Source organism: Triticum dicoccoides, chromosome 1B (genome assembly GCF_002162155.2).
Source record: "Triticum dicoccoides isolate Atlit2015 ecotype Zavitan chromosome 1B, WEW_v2.0, whole genome shotgun sequence".
NCBI classification, from domain to species: Eukaryota; Viridiplantae; Streptophyta; class Magnoliopsida; order Poales; family Poaceae; genus Triticum; species Triticum dicoccoides.
The window spans coordinates 499,923,260-499,945,204 of record NC_041381.1 but is presented as its reverse complement, the minus strand read 5'-3'; the positions used below and the strand labels follow the sequence as shown (position 1 = coordinate 499,945,204).

Here is a 21,945-nt window from a genome sequence, read left to right as displayed (position 1 = left end):
TCCACGAGTGCCTCCCGCCACGCTCCTTTTTATGGTCGTCGTGGTCTCGGCGCGCTCCCAGCTGCAGGCCACCACAGCCCAACGGGGAGACCAGAGCGGGGTATCGTCGTCCCTGCCCCTGGCCGTCTTCAACGTGCATGGTCCATGTCCTTGGCTAGACCGTCGGGACCGTGCGGCCGTCCTCCGAGCTCGAGGAAGGGAGGCCGCTCTGGGCGGAGTGGGACGAGCGTGGCGATAGTGGGGACCAATCTTCTACCCAATCAACGTGGATGAGCATGTCGTGCCGCTTGACGCGCGGCAGAGGGGCCACTTCCCTGCTTGGAGGCGAGAAGCCAAGCATGGCCTCGACTTGCCCGGTGCCGAGGGCCACCCTCCAGATCGTGTGCGTGGTGGGGATGAACGCCACACCCCACACCCACATCCAGCATGCGAAGGTCCTCGTGTGTCCGCGCTCGTGCGTCCTGGAGTTGAGACGATCGATGATGCATTTGTCGCCAAGCACCTTTTTGGCCCCCTTGACGGAACATAGCTGCATGGGCATCTTCTCGATGACGACGCGGACATGGAGCATGAAGTCTTCTCGATGTCGACGGTGATGGAGCCGAGGCGGACAGCGTTGTCCCGGTGCGCCGGCAGCTCAAACTGGACGAGGAAGTCTTCTGGGTCATGACTCGTGACCCTCATCAGGTGCGCCGGCGTGTGCATCTGGGCGTCGAAGGCACGCCCCACCGACATGGGACTCGTCGCGTGCCACTATATATAACGTTGACGTTCCATCAAAATGTGCCAGAGCAAGTAAAAGGCAAGCCTATCCGTGTTAACTTGCTATCCCCAACAGCCCATTCGAGTTACAAGGCAACTAGCATTTTGTCATGGAAGTTCATGAAATCATGTTTTCAATTTTCGTTCATTTTCGATTTTTGTTAACCAATTAGATGTCATTAAATTTAGATTCTAGCTTAGAAGACTAGGAAAGAGAGGTAACGTTTAGGTTTTTAGATCATTTTTTTTTAATAGTGGGGATTGTGCCAGGAGGTCTTATTGTGCCACGAAGAAAACAAATGCAAAGTGGCATGCCACCTACACCCAACGGACGAGACCCATATGATAGATCACTAAATGGAGTAAATACTGGCAAACCTTTTGCTAAACAAAAATGCTAAAAATCTAACGTTGATTTCTTAGGCATGGCAAATCGAACGTTTTTCTATGGCAAATTATGTTTTCGTGAGGATGACAATTTCCTTTGTCCGGGCATGGCAAATCGAACGTTCTTTTAGCCATGCGCTTGTCTAAAGATTTGCCATGCTTGCTAAAGGAAATTGTTGTCCTCTTGAAAACATAATTTGCCATCTCGGGCATTCAATTTGCCGTGCTAAAAAAAGACGTTCAATTTGTAGCGAAATCCTTTGCTAGATGAAGATGAAAACAGAGAAGACTTGCGCTAAATGTGGTAATCCGGACGAAAAAATGTTAAATAGGATAATCTGTATCAAAAATGTCAAAGAGGTCAGTTAGAATTCACTCTTATTTATAATGACAAGTCAAAGAATATTGTTTTCGGAATAGAATCTAAATATTCAATCATATGTTTCGTTAGTCTTTGCCTAGAGCAAACATAGCACTTGTTAGGTTCCGCTTACGGTGGACCCTATCAACCCGACTTGGCCCATCTGAACTTTTGAAAACGTTAAGTTACCTCTAAAATTTCCTATATATAACGTTGATGTTCCATCAAAATGTGCAGAGCAAGTGAAAGGCAAGCCTATTCGTGTTAACTTGCTATCCCCAACAAATCTGTTAGCAGCCCATTCATGAGGATATTGTAAAGAGATGAATGATGCAATGTCAGCGTTCTGGTGGGGAGACTCCGAGGACCAAAGGAGGATGCACTGGTTCTCATGGTGACGAATGTGTATCCCAAAAAATTGGGGGGCATGGGCTTCCGTGATCTTTATTCTTTCAACATGGCCATGTTGTCTAAACAAACATGGAGACTGTTGAATAATCCCGATTCTCTTTGTGCGCAGGTCTTGAGAGCTAAATATTACCCTGATGGAAATGTTCTAAAGGGTGGACCAAAGAAAGGCTCCTCTTATACATGGCAGTGTATTGTTGCAGGGATACAAACGTTCAGAAAGGGGCATATTTGGCGAGTAGGTTCTGGTTCAAAAATTAATATTTGGGAGGACAATTGGATCCCGAACTATCCAACTAGGAAAGCTCAAACCAGAAGGGGACAGTGTATTCTTCGAACAGTAGATGAATTAATTGATCAAGATTCTGGGAGTCCGGACGAAAATCTCATTACAGACCTCTTTCTGCCAGTTGATGTGCACAATATCCTCATGATTCCGCTTAGTGAACATATGCACGATGATTTTGTGGCTTGGCACAAAACGAAGTCCTCCATCTTCTCAGTACGGTCGGCCTACTACACCCAATGGGATCACCAATTTGCTGCTCGAACAAGGCGAGATGATGGCCAAGGATCCTATAGACCGAACCTAGTCTGGGATATTCTCTGGAAACTGAAAGTTCCTAGTAAAAAAAATATTTCTTTGGAAGGCCCTGCATGGCACTATCCCAAGCATGGCTGTTCTTGCCTCCAGACACATTCCTGTTTTTGCACAATGTCCAATTTGTCGGTCAGGGGCCGAGGATGTTTGCCACCTGCTCTTCACCTGCCCACGGGCACATAGTGTTTGGGATGCAATGGGACTTAAGAATGTTATAGATGATGCGTTGATTTCTGACAGATCAGGGTCTGTGGTGCTTGAATACATACTCTTCAAATCAAACAGGAAGTCACCGGTCTTGGGAATGCTCGGCCTCCAAGAGTCTGTGGCAGTTGCTTGTTGGTATGTCTGGTGGCAGCCCCGGCGGATTGTGAAGGGTGAACCTGTAGCTGATCCACCACGGACTACATTTGTTATTCATGCTCTAACGACAAATTTTGGAGCGGCTACCCCGGCTACTAAACCTCATGAAATTACATGGACTAAACCGAGAAGTGGCTGTTATAAACTGAACACTGATGCAACCTTCCATAATAATGGCACTGGTGCAGTTGGGGCTGTACTACGTAACAGTAAAGGAGAGGTTGTAGCTGGTACAGCGACTTTCTTAAGCTCTGTTTTGGATGCTCCATCAGCGGAGGCGCTTGCCTTGAGGAGAGGGATTAAGCTCATTGAAACCCTAGGTTGCACACATGTAACAGTTGAGTCGGATTGCTTGGAACTGATCAACGCATGTAATGGAGATATAGAGATTTTCAGCGCCTACTCTGCAACCTTAGCAGTTTGTTTTTTGAAAGCCAAGTCCATGGATGGAATATCATTTACTCATTGCCTTAAGAAGCCAATGAAGTTGCTCATCAGCTAGCAAAACATGCGTATGAAAATAGCTCAGAGTTTTTCTGGGATGGAGACCCACCATCTTTTCTGTTACAGTTTGTATTAAACGATGTAACCTTGTTGAATGAGCAATAAACACAGAGAGACTTTCCCGTTCAAAAAAAAAGGTTACAAGGCTACTGCTCCCTCCGTTTCGGGTCATCTATTTTGACGGAGGGAGTGGCATTTTGTCATGGAAGCTCATGAAATGATGTTCTTGCTTTTAGTTCATTTTCAATTTTTGAACCACTTAGATGTAATTAAATTTAGATTCTACTCCATCCGTTCATAAATATCAGTCCTTTTAGACATTTCAAATGAAATACAATATACAGATGTATGTAGACATATTTTATAGATTCATTCATTTTGCTTCATATATAGTCACTTGTTAGAATCTCTAAAAGAAACTTATATTTAGGAACGGAGGGAGTAGCCGAGAAGGCAGGAAAAAGAAATACTCCCTTCATTCGAAATTACACGTCCAAAAAATAAATGTATCTAGATGTATTTTAGTTATGCATACATCTATGTTTATCTATTTTTATGACAAGTAATTCTGAACGAAGGGAGTAACATTTAGGTTTTCAGATCGCACCGATTTTTCCAAATCGAGCAGCTTTCCATAAGGTCTAGGAGAATTTTTATGAAAGCGTTTGGAAGTTTCATTTTCCCAGATTGTATTCTAATTTTTGGCCTAATTCTTCTTGCAATGATCGATTCAACCTCTGATAAAAAGATAGACCTTGGTTCTATGTCATCTCTTCAACAAGTTTAGTAATAAGCACAACAGCCCTATTGTTCCGATGGAGAGAAGAACCTATGATTAGATTTTTCGGGAAATTTCCAAACGAACAATTTCAACGAAATCTTTCAATTTCTCATTTTATTATGTTCAACTTTATAGTGTGTTCCCAAAAATTCTGATATGTACTGTGAGAATACTGGTTGCTTATCTTCTCATATTTATACTCTAAAAATTTCAGAATACAGTTTGTACTGAGAGCACTGGTTACTTCCCTTCTCAGATTTATACTTCCCTTCCCACAGGTTACTATGAATGTAAATCTAAATAGCAAAAGACATAGATAGGCAACATCAACCACTCAACCAATGGTAAAAGTCACGACTGGAAATACACATAGGACAAGCAACATGGCAGAATGAAGTCAGATTTGACGACTCCATAACACAGGCAGAAAGCTTTATATCAACTTTAAAGATCTCATGTTCATCAACATGGGTGTGCATTCCAGTCCCACCGCCACCTGGTGGTCAAAATGTGCGTACTGGGGTTTTCCAGCAACTGAATCAAAAGATTGACGAAGATTTTACCAACTAAACCTAGTGATATGAAACCCATATCATGAAAACGAAATTCGCAAGATAATTGTCTCGTGGATCACACCCCATCAAACCAGAGTGACTATTAATGTCTAATCTTCTTATTTTACTGCAAAATGAATTCACTCGCCATGACAAGATCATAGCATCATCATGCCCTTTCAAGAGGAGGTGGCTTTCTTCAGGTAAGCAATGAGATCAGCACGGTCCTGTGGCTTCTTCAGACCAGGGAAGACCATCTTGGTTCCAGGAATGTACTGCATGGGAATAACAAGGTTTGTGTTAAAAAGATAACTTTCAAGAGAAGAGAAATGTGAAGGGCATGCTAAGAACTGAATGCTAGCATACAAGTTGATGCTAAATCCAGGCAAAACCATTTATCAGGACAACAACCAGAATATGAATCAAGGATTATGTAAACAAGATTTCCTAAAAATCAAAACTATCCATATAGACAATACTAGTAACATACTACAAATAGAAGAACATAGCCAACCATTCAGACATGGACAGAAGGAAATCAGATACTACAGCAGAACCTACCTTCAGATTTGTTTTCGAATGCTTGGACTACACTACAAATAAGAGGTGATATGTTTGGACTTCGGATAGTGGAATATGTAAGTAACCAAAATATTAACACAGTTTAATCAGAAACCAAGGTGGTGTTTGGCATATCTCCATAGGCCTCTCTACAGCTTTCCAACACATGAAATTCATTTATGTAATAACAAATTAGGTAACATAGGTCCCTAGATTATACACACACTAGTGACATAGATAAGCTTCTATACAGTTTTGTAAGCAAGAAAAAATCACAATTTGAGAATACTTCACATTGTCATCCTCACAAAGGAGCGAACCCAAAACATAATATCACAGGGTACAACACAACCACAAGTAAATGGAACTTCTGAAGTAATGTAAGTGATCAATAAGCATACCTTCTTAGGATTAAGCAAGTAGTCATACAGAGTGTTCTCCTCCCACTCCACAGCCTTGTTCTTGTTTGCCGCAGAGTAGGAGTAACCAGCGGTGGTACCCGACTGCCTCCCAAACAGACCATGCAAGTTTGGACCTGCAAGGACAAACAAAATGCCTAATATCAACAACAACAACAACAACAACAACAACAACCTTCTATCATATGCTCGGTGTTACATGGTAAGATGGGATATCGTGGAAGTAGAATCCTAAGCGGGCCAACTACTCCCTCCGTCCGAAAATACTTGTCATTGAAATGGATGTATCAAGATGTATTTTAGCTCTAGATACATCCATTTTCATCCATTTTGATGACAAGTAATTCCGGACAGAGGGAGTATTGAACACGGTAACTAACCATTTGTAAGAGACCCTGTGCTACATAACAAATCATGAAAATAACCAGAAATGAAGCAAAACTAGTCCATTTCGGTCAGCTTGCTCGCGCATCAGCGACACAAGGAAATATACATGCCAACAATCAATCCCAGAATAAGCAGACCCCTAACATCATACATCAGATGATCGCAACGAAATAGTCACAAGCACGGCCAATAACATTAGCAAATTAATCTCGATCAGAGAGCACAGCAGCAGCAGCCTAATCGCACTAAACAGGTGACTACGCAATTCAAAGCAACAAACAATCGCAGAGGCATGCCGCCCTACTGCAATAGGTCACGATTTGAGCAACAGGTAACCTCTAGGCACATGTAGATTTAACAGTACAGCAAGCAGCACAAGTCGGAAAGAAACATCCAGCCATAACGCAAGAATAATAAGCAGAGTAACAAATCAACTGCTCAATCGACCGACATATCACCAAGCGCAACAGATCTAAGTGCTCCTTCTGACAGCACGAAGAGCACACACACAGATCTATCCGCGCAGCATCCGATCTGATCTCAACCACCGCTCCACACGCGCAGATCAAAGGAGCCATTCAGATATACCCCACCCAGCACGGCGCGGGACAGGCGAGGATATACAGACACGCCGAGACGGAGCCGGGGGAGATCGGCGGGGGCGGCGTCTCACCTTGCTTGTGGCCGGCGCCCGCGTCGACGGTGTGGCACTGCGCGCACTTGGTCTTGAAGATCTTGGCGCCGGCGTCGGGGTTGCCGGGGGGAGCCTCGGAGAAGGAAGCCATCGCCGCCGCCGCGCGCACGCAAGCAGAGACTCGCCGGAGGACTCGAGGGGGGGGGAGGCCAAGTGAAACTTTTGCTCGCCTTTCTGGCTGCGGGCGACTTCGTGGGGAATGTGTTGTATAGACCGGTCTAGCGGCGCGGCGGGGCGTGGAAGTACGGGAATGCCCCTGGGGTCTCGCGAGCGCCGGGCACGTGGGCGGGGGTGTTTCGGGAAAAGCGGGTGGTTCCAGAAGGTTTCCGTGTCTTGGAGGGAAAGAAAGGAAAGGGGTGGGCGGCGCGTGGACGGTGAGCGTGGACACCAGACGCTCCGCTCGGTGTAGGGCGCCCACCAACTAGGGCTTTCCGTGGACCGGGTCTTCCTTTTGTTTTTCTGTGGTGCACCGGGTCTTTATTCTGTTTCTCTATGGTGCACCGGGTCTATCAGATGGGGAAAGGGGAATCGTGTCCGTTCGTGGGTGTATAGACGATCCTGGTTGAAATTAGGTATAGATCTGATTGTACGAGTGTGGCAAATTGCGTGGAGAAATGGAGATCAAGGGAGAATCCTTGCAATTTCTTTTGTGTAAAAAGGGCCCATGCCATATTTTAGGGTCCTTACAATCATACTCATCATAAAGAAATATGGAATTATATCCAAAGCCTTGAATGTGTTGACGTCTTTTTCCTCCTACATCCAGTGACGGCGCGCTAGTATATCTCAATGTCGCATCTGGTCTCCACGTAGTCAGAGCAAACCTTTTTAAACCAAAAAGTTTGTAGAAGCAGCGGATGAGAAATCGTCAATATAGACCAGCACGCGCCGACGGCCACGTTCTCGCATATCACCGTCCGTGTAGGGGAAGAAAGAAAACAACGATAAGGAATAAGGGGCTTGTAGAAACTCATGAAGACCAATAAAAACAACAGAACCCAAGACGAATCCATTGAAAACATAAAACCGAACGGACCCAAAGGACCCGTCGGAGAAACGGCTCATTAGGTGCTCTATCGATGGTAAACACACCAATGAAATGGGGAAAGAACGAGAAAAAAAATATTCCCCCAAACCAAACACAAGGATTTCCTAATGTAAACCTGGAAAAAAACACTCATGCCACTGCACGATGGGTCCGCCCGTGCGGGTCTGATGTCGAGGTAGCCGTCATCTAGGACCATGCATCAAAACTCTTTTCTTTGGCCAGGCCAGGCTAGGCCGCCAGTGAGGATCGCCTCACTGGATATGTGACCCACCAGCCACCGTTTGACTGGCTGTCCACCAGCTCCTCCATACTGAGAGCATCTACAGCTGCGCCCCAGAACGGCCTCATCTGGCGATTTTTTCGCGCGCCGGCGCAGAAAAACGGCCCAGTCACGGCCCCAGGAGCCCGTTTTTCGCCGGCTTAGGCCGAAATCAGCCCGACGGACCCAGGCCGAACCCGGCGTGCTGGGGGCGCCGGGGCAAGTGGTTTTGGCGCGAAACAGCCGCGGGTCCGCCGAGTCGGCGAGACGGGCGATTCGTCGTACTCATCGCTTCGGCTCCCCGGAATCAATGCCAAGGCTGCCGCCGCCGGTCAACCTTGCCATTGATTCCTCATCACAGGCGGCGCGGCGACGCCTCCCCTCCCGCCACGTGTACACACGGGCGCGGCTATATAAGTCGATGGCCTCCCTCGCCTCTGGCCACACCCGCCCTAGCCGCCGAGCTCTCCCTCTCCCATGCGTCGCCGTCGAGCCCTCCCTCTCCCTCACACCGACACCCGATGGCCGCACGTTTCCCCGGCGACGCGGCGGCGACTAACGGCTTCGGCCGCCGCTCGCTCCACGAACAAGAGTCGTGGCTCCTGTTCGAGGCCAACATCCCGGCGCCGCCGGACATGCGCATCGGGCCGACGGGGTGGAGGCTCAGCAGCGGGGGAGTGCCCGTTCCCCCGTTGTCCGACGCCGAGGCGCGCCCCCCTACTTCACCGCTGTGGTCGACCTCGTGCGCGCCTCCCTCACCGACGAGCAGCCCGCCCTCCCCCAATACGCCACCGACAACCACGCGGCATGGGCGGCGTACTTCGAGCGCCGTCAGGAGCAGAGGCTGGCGTCCACCAACGGGATGCCGGTGGTCGGCGGCGTGAAGAATAGTGAGGGCCGCCGTGTATGGTGGGGCGCCCCCGGCCGCACGCTCGAGGGTGTGCTGGCGTACCTTGAGGGCGGCAACAAACCGCCACTGGCATACCCTCCGGCGACCGCTCCGGCCCACTGTCGACGCGTCGGGCAAAAGATTCCCAGGAGGTTTGGCTCCTCCTCGCACTCCTCCTCACGCTCTTCTTCCCACTTCTCCGTCTCTTCGGCGTTGCTCGACGTCAAGGCCGAGCCCGCGGCGGAGACGCCGCTCCGGCGGCGCACTCGCAGCGCCGTCATCGTCATCAACGAGGGCAGCCGGTGCGCCTCCTCGTCGGCTCCACCGCGCTTCGTCAAGCCAAAGACAGAGCCGGGGCTCGCGGCCGTGAAAACCGAGCCGGGGCTCCCCGCCGTGAAGACGGAGCACGACGACGTGGAGCTCGACGACGAGGCAACCGTGAAATGGGCGCGCAAGGACTACTTGAAGATGGAGATGGAGCGCTAGTGTGCCGTCCTGCAGCGCCGCCGGGGCCGCGACGAAGGAGGCATCGTCGTCCTCGACGATAGCGACGACGATGACGCACCGCCGCCGCCACCAGTCCGCCATGGCGACGCCGGGCAGGGGTCCAGCAGGGACGGCCGCGTCAAGGAGGAGAAGGCCGACGACGACGGCGGCGAGGATGGCGGCGACGACGGCGACTACTCCACGTTCAACAATTTCTTTTTTTAGATAAATTTGCTATGTACTCTGCATCTAATATATGCCAAAGTTTGCCGAATTTTAGCCGTGTTTTAACCGAACTTCGGCGAACGTCGGGAGTTAGAGCATCTCCAGCCGTTGGCCCCCTCAGGCCGTTTGTTCGCGCCGGCTCGCCCCCAGGCAGCGATTTTACGCGCGCCCTAGGGGGCCAACGGCTGGAGATGCTCTAACTCCCGACGTGCAGCAGCCTCTCCGGCACCACCGGGGCTTTGCCCCGCGACACACCCCGATGGCGGCTAGGGTTAGGTTGCCGCCTCTCTCACGAGATTAGTCTAGAACCCTTGCATCCTGTGTAGTAATGTTTTCAATTTAGTACAGCTTAAATGTGCAAAAAATGCCCAGTGGGGATCCTTGCATCCTAGTCGACTGGCCATAATAACAGCTGAAACAAGAGATCGGGTACATCAGTTTCTGTTGATCAGCTTGACGTATGGTGATAGATCCAGACCGTCGGTCGTCCTTTGATGGATCGAACCGAACAAAGGCTTGCAATCAGCTCCAAAGAGAGACAACAAAACACCATACATTTTTCGAAAAGGGGCGCTTTATTACTTAAAAGATTTAAACATTACACCCGGCCTCTGCATGACTAAGATGCACACAGTCAAATAAGATCCTCTCACACAAAATAAAAATAGAAAGGCGAATTACAACGAAACATGTAGAGTCCGTATAACGCCTAATATGGAGGGGGGGCCAATCCTTAGATCATGCTGCCACCCATGTTGGGTAAAAGTATCCCTCGCCGTAGCCTCCAATCGTGTACACACCTCCGTAAACAGGCATCGATTCTCCACGCGTTGTAGAGAGGACCATAAACGAAGAGTCCCGGTACATCTGTAGATAACCTGCAACAGAGAATTACTTTTATCGTTAAAAAACTTATCATTTCTACATAGCCAAAGCGACCAAATAATGGCAAGCGCTCCCACCCTGAGAAGAGTTCTAAACCTGTGATCAATCCCATGTAACCAGTTGCCAAATACATTAGCAACACTACAGGGAGGATACAAGCCAGAAGCTATTTGGATGACTGACCATATAGAACGAGCCAATTTGCATTGAAAGAATAAATGTTTTATTGTCTCCTCATGGTGACAAAATACACATTGCGGGCTTCCATGCCAATTCCTCTTAATAAGGTTAAGAATGACTCCGCGACGAACATACCATGCAAAGATTTTATTCTTAAGAGGTATCTTCATCTTCCAGATCTTCTTGTTATTAACAACTGGCACATCGGACTGAATTAACGCTCTATACATAGAATCCACTGAGAATTGTCCATTCCCATGGAGGTTTCATCGGAATACATCAGACCCATGTGACAATTGCACCATGGACAACCGTTGGAGCAGGATATTCCACGATTGGAGTCTGGGTCCAATTAAGTCTCTTCTGAACGTCACATTTGGTGGAAATGATTCCATTACCGTGGCGATAGTATCACCTTTGTGGCGTACAATGTTGTATAGAGCCGGATATTGTTCCCGGAGTGTGGCATTTCCTAGCCACTTGTCCTCCCAGAATCTAATTTCCGAGCCGTCCTTAATCGAGAAGGATCCATAGCAGAAGAAATATTTCTTCGTAGCCATTAGACTTGCCCAAAAGTGGGAATCCACAGGCTTCCAATATACTTGGGATATCGCCTTGGAACCCACATATTTCCTCCTTAGGAGGGTTTGCCATACACCATCTTCCGTTAGTAATTTAAACAACCATTTGCCGAGGAGGGCCCTATTCTTAACCTCAAGGTCATGAATGCCCAACCCGCCTTGATCTTTGGGATGGCAAACCACACTCCATTTAGCCAGTCGATATTTCTTACTCTCGCTATCTCCTTGCCAAAAGAATCTTGATCGGAAATAATCCAATCTATGTAAAATTCCTTTCGGTAACTGGAAGAAGGAAATCATATATAGTACCATATTACTAAGTACTGAATTTATGAGTACCAATCTTCCACCCAGAGACAGCAGTTTACCTTTCCAACTGCTAAGTCTTTTTTGCAGTCTCTCCTCGACGTGTTTCTATTCAGCATTTGTGAGTCTTCGATAATGTATCGGTATCCCCAAATATGTGATGGGAAACTGACCCAACCCGCATCCGAACAGTTGAGCGTATAGGTGGGCCTCGTCTTGAGCCTCGCCAAAGCAAAACAATTCACTTTTATGAAAATTGATCTTTAGACCCGAGAGTTGCTCGAATGCTGATAAAATTAGTTTCAGATTTCTCGCTTTCTCGAGGTCATGATCCATGAAGAGAATCGTATCATCGGCATATTGAAGTATAGAGAGACCACCATCAACTAGATGATTTACTACCCCATCAATTTGGCCATCAACCTTGGCACGCTCAATCATGACCGCTAGCATATCCGCCACTACGAATCAAACATGAACATTGTCAACAGGTGGAGAAGCACTCCCCTGAACTTCCCGAGCTTTCCGGTGGTCAGTGCATAGTTTTTAAGGTGGTAAGGCGACCTAAGGCGCTGGGTGAGGGGGGGGGGCTAAGTGCCTAAGGCAGGCATATTTGTAAGGGCAGCAATAGGCGCCGGCGCGCCGGCCGAAAGTTTCGGCCGGTCGCCTGGCAGCCGCGCGATACGAGTCATGTGGGCCATGGGATTCTGGCGTCATCCTCGTAATACAAGTGCTTCGCAGAAAAAGAAAAAGAAAACTGCCCACGACCTCGTCAAACCACTGCATATCCGGGCTTGTGCTCTTCGCCGCTGCCTATTTCCAGCATGTAGTGCGCGCTCATCGGCGCCGCACGCTTAGGCTCCATCGCGCCCCCGAATCTAGTTCTAGCGCTTCGTGGCCCTCGCCGAGCTAGCACTATGCCGTCGGCGAGCTCGTTGCTCCACGCCGCCCCGGTCGCAGCACCCTCCATCAAGTCGCGGCGCACGTCGTGGTCGTCCAACGCACTCCATGGCTCGTCACCGTCCTGCTCCATTAAACACATGCAGCAAAAAAAAGTTCATTAGTCCAAGCGAAAAATTGTTAGGTCAGTGCTGAGACATGAATGGTTGAAGCTTTCTTCATGTCCGGTTGTAGCTTTTGTCACCGACAGTTGTAGCTTTTCATCGCCGTTCATAAGTTATACCTTCTGTAGTCTATGGTTGAAACTTTTCTCGTTGCCGCTTGAAGTTGTTCTCATCACCGCTTCCAGCAAAACAAATATTGTAGCATCTTCTTCTCGCCCACCCCGGTCACCGGTTGTAGCAATTCCGATCACTGGTCGTGCTTTCCCTCTGGTTGTAGTTGCAGCTTTCACATGGCCAGTGGACGCTTCTGCCACCACCGGTTGCAGCACCCCATGATGCCGCTTCCAGCAAATGTGCAGCTTGTGGTCACCGTCGATGTAGCTCGTGGTCACCATGACAATGGTTGAAGCTTTTTTGTTTGCTGGTTGTAACTTTTCCTGTAGCCAGTTCCAGCTTTTTTCATGGCAGCAGCTTCCGCCGTTCTTCGATGCAACAAAAAAAACTCGCCGGTCCCAGCAAAAACTCTTGCCGGTTGTAGCCCTGTGTTATGCCGGTTGAAGCACATCGATTCGCCGCACCGTCCACGCTCCAGTCATCTACGGGTGCCCCCCGTTTTGCAGCGGCCGGTGGTCATCGTTCCCAGCGGCGGGTGCTGGTTGCAGCATCCGCCGTCGTGCTCCCCCTGTGGTAGGATCTCCTGCTGAAGGCCATGACGTCCGTAGCAAGGAGCAGCGCAAGGTGTGTGAGATGGGCACTGGCAGAGAGATTTGGGAAGGGGAAGACGAGACAGAGGTGGGAGTAGATAAGGCGAATCTGTTTTTGGGTGGGCCTCCCTCGGGCCCGCCTGGGCGCAACCACTTAGGCGCGCGTGAGCGGGAGCGACCGGCCGAGCGTTCCGCCGGCGCTCCGTTCCCAAACAATTCCCTACTTGTAAGGCGCTGGGGGGCGCGTCCAAGGCGGGACGCCTTAAAAACAATGGGTCAGTGTTCTTCAGCTAAAGCTCAAATTTATTTCAGGTATTTACAACGTTCTAGGTAGGGGTAAATAATCTTAAGCCAGTAGAGCTACGGCGGCATTAGTGGATATGATACACGTAGGTACATACGTTACTACGGTTAACAGGTGACAAAAGTGGTGGTGGTAGCGACGCAGGCCAGCATCAACCGTGGGCACGGGGAATAGCACGGATGATGTTCCGGCCGCGCAGAGTTGCATCTGATTCCTTCGCAGGTTCAAAGCTATCTTGTTCTGCAGGATCCTAGAGGAAGGATGGAGACTTGGGGATGGGTTAGTGCCAGTGTGGAGTAGAAGCCCTGCATGGACCAAAAGATTCATGCATGTTAATTCATATGCCATAGGCAGATGTTGGACACAGCAAGTTATAATGCAAGCTGACAGTATTAGGCGTTTTGGTAAGGCAAATGTTTTCTGGTGCTCATGATCAAATTGCTTACTTTGGCTTTCTACCACCAACAGACAATTTATTGGGGCTTGGGCTTGACTTGCTCGGCGACTGGGATGCCCTGCGTGGTGGGGGAGGCGGCGGCGGCTGCAGAATCAAGCGAGCAAAAGGTCAAATCTAATGTAAAGATACACACTGTAAATTATGTATCTGATCATGAATATCTTTTAGACCAACAGTTATTATTCTGTAGCAAAATAAAAGAACATACGTTTGGTACCCTTGTCTTTGTGCTTCCGGTCTGCAAAGGAGTTGCATTCTTTGATGCAAATACTCGAGATCCAACAGTCTCCTGAATGCCCTACAAAAGAATCACAGTAGCAATTACATCTCTTGTGTTTATTCTTGAACTTCCACTCTCTTGTTATATCATAATTATATTATTTTTAGCGATAAGATTATGATGTACCATGGGTGAATGTAAAATTCTATTCGAAGTCTCATAATGAGGTGTAACCTGTATGCATGATGTAGAATATGTTCTAAATTTCATGCTTCCCTACAGCAATTGGCAGTTAATTTCCGCTCAAAGAAGAAGAATTATCAGCATAGTGTGAGTCAGTAAAGAAGCATTCAGATATTATAGACAAAACACATCATGCAATCAGCTTAGCAAGAAAATGAGCACAATGCTGTGATCGAAATAACCAATGGCAGCGAATGAAAACAAGGTCACACTTAGTTACCTGCTTAATTGGCTTTCTGATGTTCTCTACAACTCGATTGGCTCCAACATTCGAAGTCAAAACTTTCCTTGGAGGAAGATTAACAGAACTACATAAACAAGAGTGGTAATTGTTATTAGCAGAACAATTAAACCAAATTTGATAATCTAAACCATTACAGCTGCGTAACAAAATTAGCACCTAGATTTTAGTTTCCCGCCAACTTGAAGTTCTAACCTTCCCTTAGCATAGCTGCCAAATGATACAAAAAGAAGAAATCAAATATGGTACAAAAACAATTAAGCATACATGTCTGTAAGTTTGTACTGGTACCTTTTCATCTCTGGTTTGCTAGTTTTAACAAGATTTCGAGTAATTGCCTTCTGGGGAGTAGCCTGCATGAGAAACAGAGAGGAAACAGTCAGAAATATGTATGTTAACCCCTCCCTTTAAGCATATGTAAGACAATGCAGTTAATGATGTGTTATGGTGAGAGAAGGGATTGGAACGTACCGCTGTGGCCATAGCACCATTTGAATTACCCGGCATTGCTCTCAACCTTATTGGTGTTTTTGGATCCAATTTTAGGGCATTCTCTTTGGCAACAGCTCGCCTTTCTCCCGTTGAAGGGCGACAAGAAGTGATGACAACATCAGCATGCTTTGCTGCACTTCCCCTGCTGAGGCATGGTTCAGGAGTTGAAGGGCAACAAGGGTTGCCAACATTAGCATGCTTAAGCCCAGTGTCTCTGGCAACAGGGCGTCTCTCAGCAGTAGAAGGCCTGCGAAGAGGAACAACATCGGCATGCTTTGGAGCAGGTTCTCTTTTTATAGGGCGCCTCTCAGCAGTAGATGGTCGACGCAGGGTGACAACATCAGCATTCTTCTCTGCAATCCCTCTTGCGACAGGCCGTCTTTCAGCGCTAGATGGCCAACATGGACTGGCAATACCAGCAAGCTTCGGTGCCATCTCTCTGCGTGTAGGGCGCCTTTCAGCAGTAGAAGGTCGTTGTGGGGAAGCAATGTTGGCATGCTTAGGTGCTGGCTCTTTGGTGGTAAGGCGCCTATCAGGAGTAGATGGTCGGTGTGGGGTAGCAATGCTAGCATTATTTGGTGCCGGCTCTTTGGTGATAGGGCGCCTATCAGCTGTAGATGGCCGACGTGGGGTAGCTACATTGGCATGCTTTGGTGCCAGCTCTTTGGTTATAGCGCGCCTTTCAGCAGTAGATGGTCGACATGGGCTAGCAATGTTTGTTTGATTTGCTGCCAGGTCTCTAGTGGCAAGGCGTCTTTCAGCAGTAGAGGGGCGACATGAGCTAGCCATTCCAGCAGGGTTCTGTGAACCGTCTCTCGTGACAGGTCGTTCCCTGGTGGAGGGCCGTTGCGATGCTGCTGAGGAAGGTCTTCTAAGAGCTATGGCACCAGGATCTTCTTTGGGCACACGTTTGGTTCTTCCCGTGGTACCAATCACATTGGTGGTTGCTGCTTTTGGATTCCGCAATGATTGAATATTTCCAGGCTTGGTTTTCTGATTTATCACAATGGGCTTGGCTGATTCAGGACCCTGAAAATTGTTCATGAAAACCATATTATTAGTTTCAGGAAAATGTTCCTGTTCTGTGACATATCATAAATGCAGGTATTTATTTTGTGCCTTGCATGATTGAGCAGTTGGTCATCATTATGGGGGTCCAGGCCATTATGCTAGTTATCAGAAAACAAGGCAAATGTAGATAGCAGCAATAATTCAAAGTTCTAACAAGATAAACACCAGACCACGATGAAAATGTTTACCTTACTGACAAATGTGTGATCAGGATTATAACTTTTAGTCATCTTGACCGTCTTTGGAATAATTTTTGAAGCTTGACTAATCCGGGAGCATTTCTCAATAATTCTCTTGGGGGTCATTGTAGCTTCATTGGGCATCACCAGATCATCTTGACCACATTTAGCATTTTGCTTATCACTGCTTGCATTTTCTCCGGTTTCTTCGCCAATTATCTGTAAGCCTCCAACTGATGAAGAACGAGTCATTGTGGAAATTCCATTACTTATGCTCTCATTGTGATCCTTGTAGCATCCCAGTCGATGCTCAGGTGTGGCCTCGGCTTCTATTTGTCCCATGGAATCATCAACATGAGTTCCAGATCCAGCAGGAGATGCATGCTTTGCAACTGGTTCGTCTTCTCCTGTCTGACTAGAATCACTACCATCGCCACTGTACTCTAGATTCAGTTCAGTTTGTTGGTTTTGTTGTTCTAAAGCTTTCAGCTCCCTGATCCTCTTAAAGTATTCTTCAAAGTATGCCTTCTTCTTAGCAACTAATCCATTGAATTTAACAAACTCCTCAGTGCGCCTGTCATTGGTAAAAACAGACCACTTTTCCCATGCTAGCGATTCTAAATCGAATCTTCCAAAAGATATGGAACCATGGTCAAACACTTGCGTTGTTCCCTAAGGGCAGAAGTAACACAGATACAAGAAGAGTGAGATTATTGGCAAAGGTATTGATTCTTCACTTACAGACGGCAACTATTAGCTCTTTAAAAAGCCTGGTTCAGACTACTAACTATTACAGAGATGTCTGACAGTAGTTAGCATGGATTTTCTAGCAATTTCAGTTGCATTAGGTAGATAGGCACTTGCCAGTTCATAGATCTATTATCAATCTTTACTTTGACTGAGGATCATATATATTGATAAAAAAAATAAAGGTTCTTACCGGACAGGCCTACGTAATATAAAAATACAAATAGTAATTACCATCGAAATTGGCCCTTTTATTATAATCCAGGTAAATTCTTTGTCTGAAATTAGCCATACCATGATACTATGGAAGTGAAATTACCTGAGAACTATCCTGTCCAGATGATTCCTCATGCGGCCATCCAAAACAGTTTTGATTGACCTCTGTCGCCATAGTATATTGCGTGCCTAATAATTCATTAAACTACAATCCCTGCAAAATCAAACCAGCCATAAGCACAGGTAGAAAGCTATACCTGAAGTTTCATTTAGGCAGTCAAGAAGATACAAACAAGAGCCATCCACTGCTTTTTGAGAACCATCTAGTGTTTTTTCCAGCAAATTCAGGATTTAGATATTTGGAGCCAGGTCCACTGGAAAATCTCTAAACCCGACAGTGGCATCTCTGACAAGAACTGGTGCTATCTAGCAAGGAAGAATCAGATCCTGTCTAGTAAAAGGCTAAAGGCTTAAAAACAATATCACCAATCATCCTGAGCTGAAAGTGGTAATCCCCCCCAAGTCCACTATTTGGAACCAACAATTTTCCATGGCAGCAAATCAATTCATGAACCGTGATCACTTCCAACTGCACCGTTGGGCCCTTGCCACCTACCTTGGGAAGACAACATGTCACCAACACGAAATTTGTGCATTCGACAAACTAGTCAAACAAGCAAACGTAACCCCACGGGAAATGATTGCATTATTTTACTCTGACCAAGATAAGTTCTTGAAACTGGAGGATACGACTGATAACAAATTACTAAAAAAGAAATGCGCAAGGAACTCACGCAAAAACACTTCAGGGGAACTGCAAGAACGAATGGTCGCTCAACTGCTGAAAACCCTACCCCCGGTATGGACTTGTAGGAAAATCAGGACCGAATCTAGAAACTTTTGAAGGGAATTTTTCATAAATCACGCCGCAGATTACGCCCTTGCCAAAATAGGGCCGGATCTAGGCGGTGTGCCGGGCGCGCACCCAAAATTCGCGGATATCAATCAGTTTGGGTTTAAGCAAGTAAAATCACAGGAGGAGAAAAAGCTCGTACCTCAAGAAAGCGACGCCAAAAATCGCGGGCGCAGCGGAGTGGAGCGAAGGCAGCACAGCAGGGCCGCGGTGCCGCGACGATGTAGAACAGCGGGACGGCGCGGCGGAAGGAAAGAAGGGAGGGAGCCCTAGGGCACGGCGGGGGCGCGCTGCGGGGGAGACTCTAGACCCGCATTGGGCCGGAGTGGAGCCTAGGGTAGGCCAGGGCGAGAGGAAAGAAAGGTACGAGATGGTGGAGAGGCGAAGGGAAAGTGTAGCTGCGGAGTAGAGGTACGAGATGCTGGCGGTTCAGATAGTGAGCCCCGCCCCCACCGTCGAGCACGGGCCTGGAACCGGCCGGCGGTCCGGCGAGCGCGGCGCCTCAGATCCGGGGGAGGAACCGCCCGCGCGAGCAAGAACCGACCGCCCTCTCTCTTCTGGTGGCGAGCGCCCCGTGGTCTCTGCGCTCTGGCTTTGCCCTACGGTTGGGCGTGCTGAAAGAGAGAGAGGTGGCTGTCGTGGATTTGATTTGTTTCTACCGCGGCTGGTGGTGGCGGATGGCAGTGTACGGCGGCGTTTATTGCTGCGACGGGGAGGGGAGCGGGGCGGGGGAGCGGGGGAGGGATACTTTCCTTGCGTACTTGGGGCCGGGTTAGGTGCGTGTTAGCGGGGACGACAGTGTGAGTGTCAAGTTTTACTAACCGTTGGGGCCGAGAGGGCTACTCGCCTTCTTCTCTTTTTTAAATAAAGATTATCAAGATAAGATAGAGCCTGGCCACTTCCCATTGTAGTAGTACTCCGGTATATATTTTTTTCATTTTTAGGTTTTATGTAATGTGAAATGTGGTTATAGAAACAAATAAATACAAGGGGGAGTAAATATGTGAATTGTAGAGGGCGAAAAGCCAGACTAGGTGTGAGCAATACGAATTTTCGGCTATGAAAACACTAAGGCTTTGTTCGGTTGGCCCCACCCCCGTCGGGATTGGGCGCAAACCCTGCCGATCCACGTGGGTTTCGCCCCCGCCGTGGTCGAATCCCGGTCTGCCTGATGACAGCCTTCGGTTAGACCCGGTCTGGGCCAAATCCTTCCCAAACCCTGTGGAAATCGCCGGGAAACGGCCCATGCGTCCCACCTCGTGGAAGCAAACCTCGTGTGAAACGTTACGACGCGTCTCTCTCGCCCCGACCCTCTTTCCCTCTTTTGATTCGGCAACGACGGAGCGGGCGCCAGAGGCGCTGCCGAAGCAGATGGAGGCGGCGTGCATCATCCTTCCCCTACCCCCCACCCTCCTTTTCAACCGTCAGCTCAACAACAAGCGAAGCGGCACAAGCGAAGCGATGACCCAGAGCAGTCATGGAGCCCGGTCGATCCAATCTTCCCTGCCACCTCACGCCGGAGAAAAGGGGGCAGCCGGCAACGAGACACTCAAATTGGTTCTCTCTTTCTCTCTGTGCGTGCCTGCTCCCCTAGTCCCGTGTCTTTTCTCTCTCTCTCTCTCTCTGCCTGCAGCAAGGCGTTGGCGATGTCGGGCTACCATGATGTTAATTGATACTCATGTAGAGGATTAACCGAATGGATCATGGATTGCGTAGTGACATGTATTTAGTCCCCGGGGGGATTTGGTATAGGGTGGGGGTCACCCAATCCTCTAGAGTATTAAATCCACTAGAGGATTAAAAACTCTGCAATCGAACAAGGCCTAAAAGGGGTACCACCCGAGCTCCACCTCTCCCCTTTCTTCCGCTAAGCCAAGTGGGTGTCTCTATTACACCACCACTTAGCCTTCGAGGGTGTCATCGCCAACGTTGTTGAGCTCGTCGGTTAGCCACCACCATGTTATTATTCTTCCTTCTCCCCCTCTTGCGGATTGGATGGCTACCGAGCATTTGCTATTTGAGACCATGGATCGAATGTTCGGTCGTTATATTTTCTGGAGAAAAATATTAGTTACTTTTCTAAGTATTCGACACCTACATGCACCTTCTTCGCTGCCTTAACATTGTCTTCAGTGGCGGGTGTCTGCTATGCATATTTGTCTTTTACTGATGTGCATAATATTGATGGAAGAAGAAATAATAACCAAAAGGAGGATCATGCGTTTCTGGAACCTCATCCCTACAGCCGTCGCCTTCCCTAAAAATTTAGGGTTTCTTTGCCTCCAGCTAGTGGCCCGCCTCATCTCCGGTGGGCTTAGGGCCATGGGAGCAGAGTGAATCCCGGCCCTTGCAGGTGGGAGGGCTTCGTTTTTAGATCTTTCTTCGAGTTTTGTTAGGGGTTGTGTCCTACTTAGAAAGACGAGACGACAGCGGCTCCCTGAAGTTGGAATAAGGTTCTCCTCGCCTAGGCCCCGTTCCGGTGGTGCTTCCAGCATCGTATGCGGGCATGTGGAGCTGTGTCTCCGGCAGATCTGTCTTTGGTGGATTTACTCGGATCTGTTCGTCGTTCGTCTTTATTCTTGTGTCTTGAGGTTGGGTTCTTCTGATCTACGCTACTCTTCATCGGCGGCGGTTGCTATTATGTTGCGCTAGTCCTATGGGGCCTTAGCACGACGACTTGCCGACTGTCTAATACAACAAGTTTTACCCGACTCCGATGAGGGAGGGGCGATGACAATGGCGCGCCCTCGGCTTGCTTGAGTGCTTGTAGTCGTAACTAGATGGTCTACGGATTTGGATGTAATTTTTATTATTTTTAGTGTTCGTTGTACTACCATGATTGAATATGAATACTCCCTTCGTTGCAAAAATCACATCGCTCAAATTTGAGCGACAAGCCTTTTGAGACAGAGGGAGTAGATCGAAATTTTTCACGCAAAAAAAAGGAATAATTTGTCGTATTCTTCCCTCAGGGTATTGCGGTCGATGCTTTTACCATTACAATGTTAACCTAACATGAAAACACATAGCACAGAAAACAAAAACTCAAAGTTGGACATTTTCATTTCCCCTAGAAAATAAGTGTATAGTTCATCTTTAAGTTGTCAGCTTCTTCCAATTAAAATTTTTGCTGTCTGACATAGACCGCCGGGTATAGTGGTGGTTGCGCTGGAGTATCACATACAGTTTTTTCGTGGGGGGCAACAATATCATGTGCTAGTAGTAGTGTTTCGTAGTGATCAAACATATACTAGTACTACTAAGGGCCTGTTTGGTTCCAATAAGTCACGTGACTTATAAGTCAGGTGACTTAAAACCAGTGACTTATAAGTCATATCTGTTTGGTTGTCACCTGACTTATAAGTCACCTTTTCACATCTTACCACACCAATCAACATCATGCAAGTGGTGAGACCCATGCAAAAGGGGGTGACTTATAAGTTTTAAGTTGGG

General features: G+C 47.9%; 2 protein-coding genes across 2 annotated transcripts; both read right to left on the bottom strand.

The window, feature by feature from the left end:
- Positions 1–4,569: 4,569 nt before the first annotated feature.
- On the bottom strand, positions 4,570–6,971 carry LOC119344551 (cytochrome c). Its single transcript, XM_037614950.1, has 3 exons — positions 6,762–6,971; positions 5,684–5,817; positions 4,570–4,996 (listed from the first exon to the last, which is right to left on the bottom strand). The coding sequence occupies exons 1-3, from the start codon at positions 6,871–6,873 to the stop codon at positions 4,901–4,903; spliced, it is 342 nt and encodes a 113-aa protein (XP_037470847.1). The 5' UTR covers positions 6,874–6,971; the 3' UTR covers positions 4,570–4,900.
- A 6,700-nt stretch (positions 6,972–13,671) lies between these two features.
- LOC119344544 (protein WVD2-like 7) lies at positions 13,672–19,210 on the bottom strand. Its single transcript, XM_037614944.1, has 10 exons — positions 18,635–19,210; positions 17,683–17,793; positions 16,626–17,288; positions 15,346–16,395; positions 15,166–15,227; positions 15,034–15,084; positions 14,854–14,941; positions 14,379–14,468; positions 14,160–14,254; positions 13,672–14,018 (listed from the first exon to the last, which is right to left on the bottom strand). The coding sequence occupies exons 2-10, from the start codon at positions 17,752–17,754 to the stop codon at positions 13,994–13,996; spliced, it is 2,196 nt and encodes a 731-aa protein (XP_037470841.1). The 5' UTR covers positions 17,755–17,793; positions 18,635–19,210; the 3' UTR covers positions 13,672–13,993.
- Positions 19,211–21,945: the final 2,735 nt, after the last annotated feature.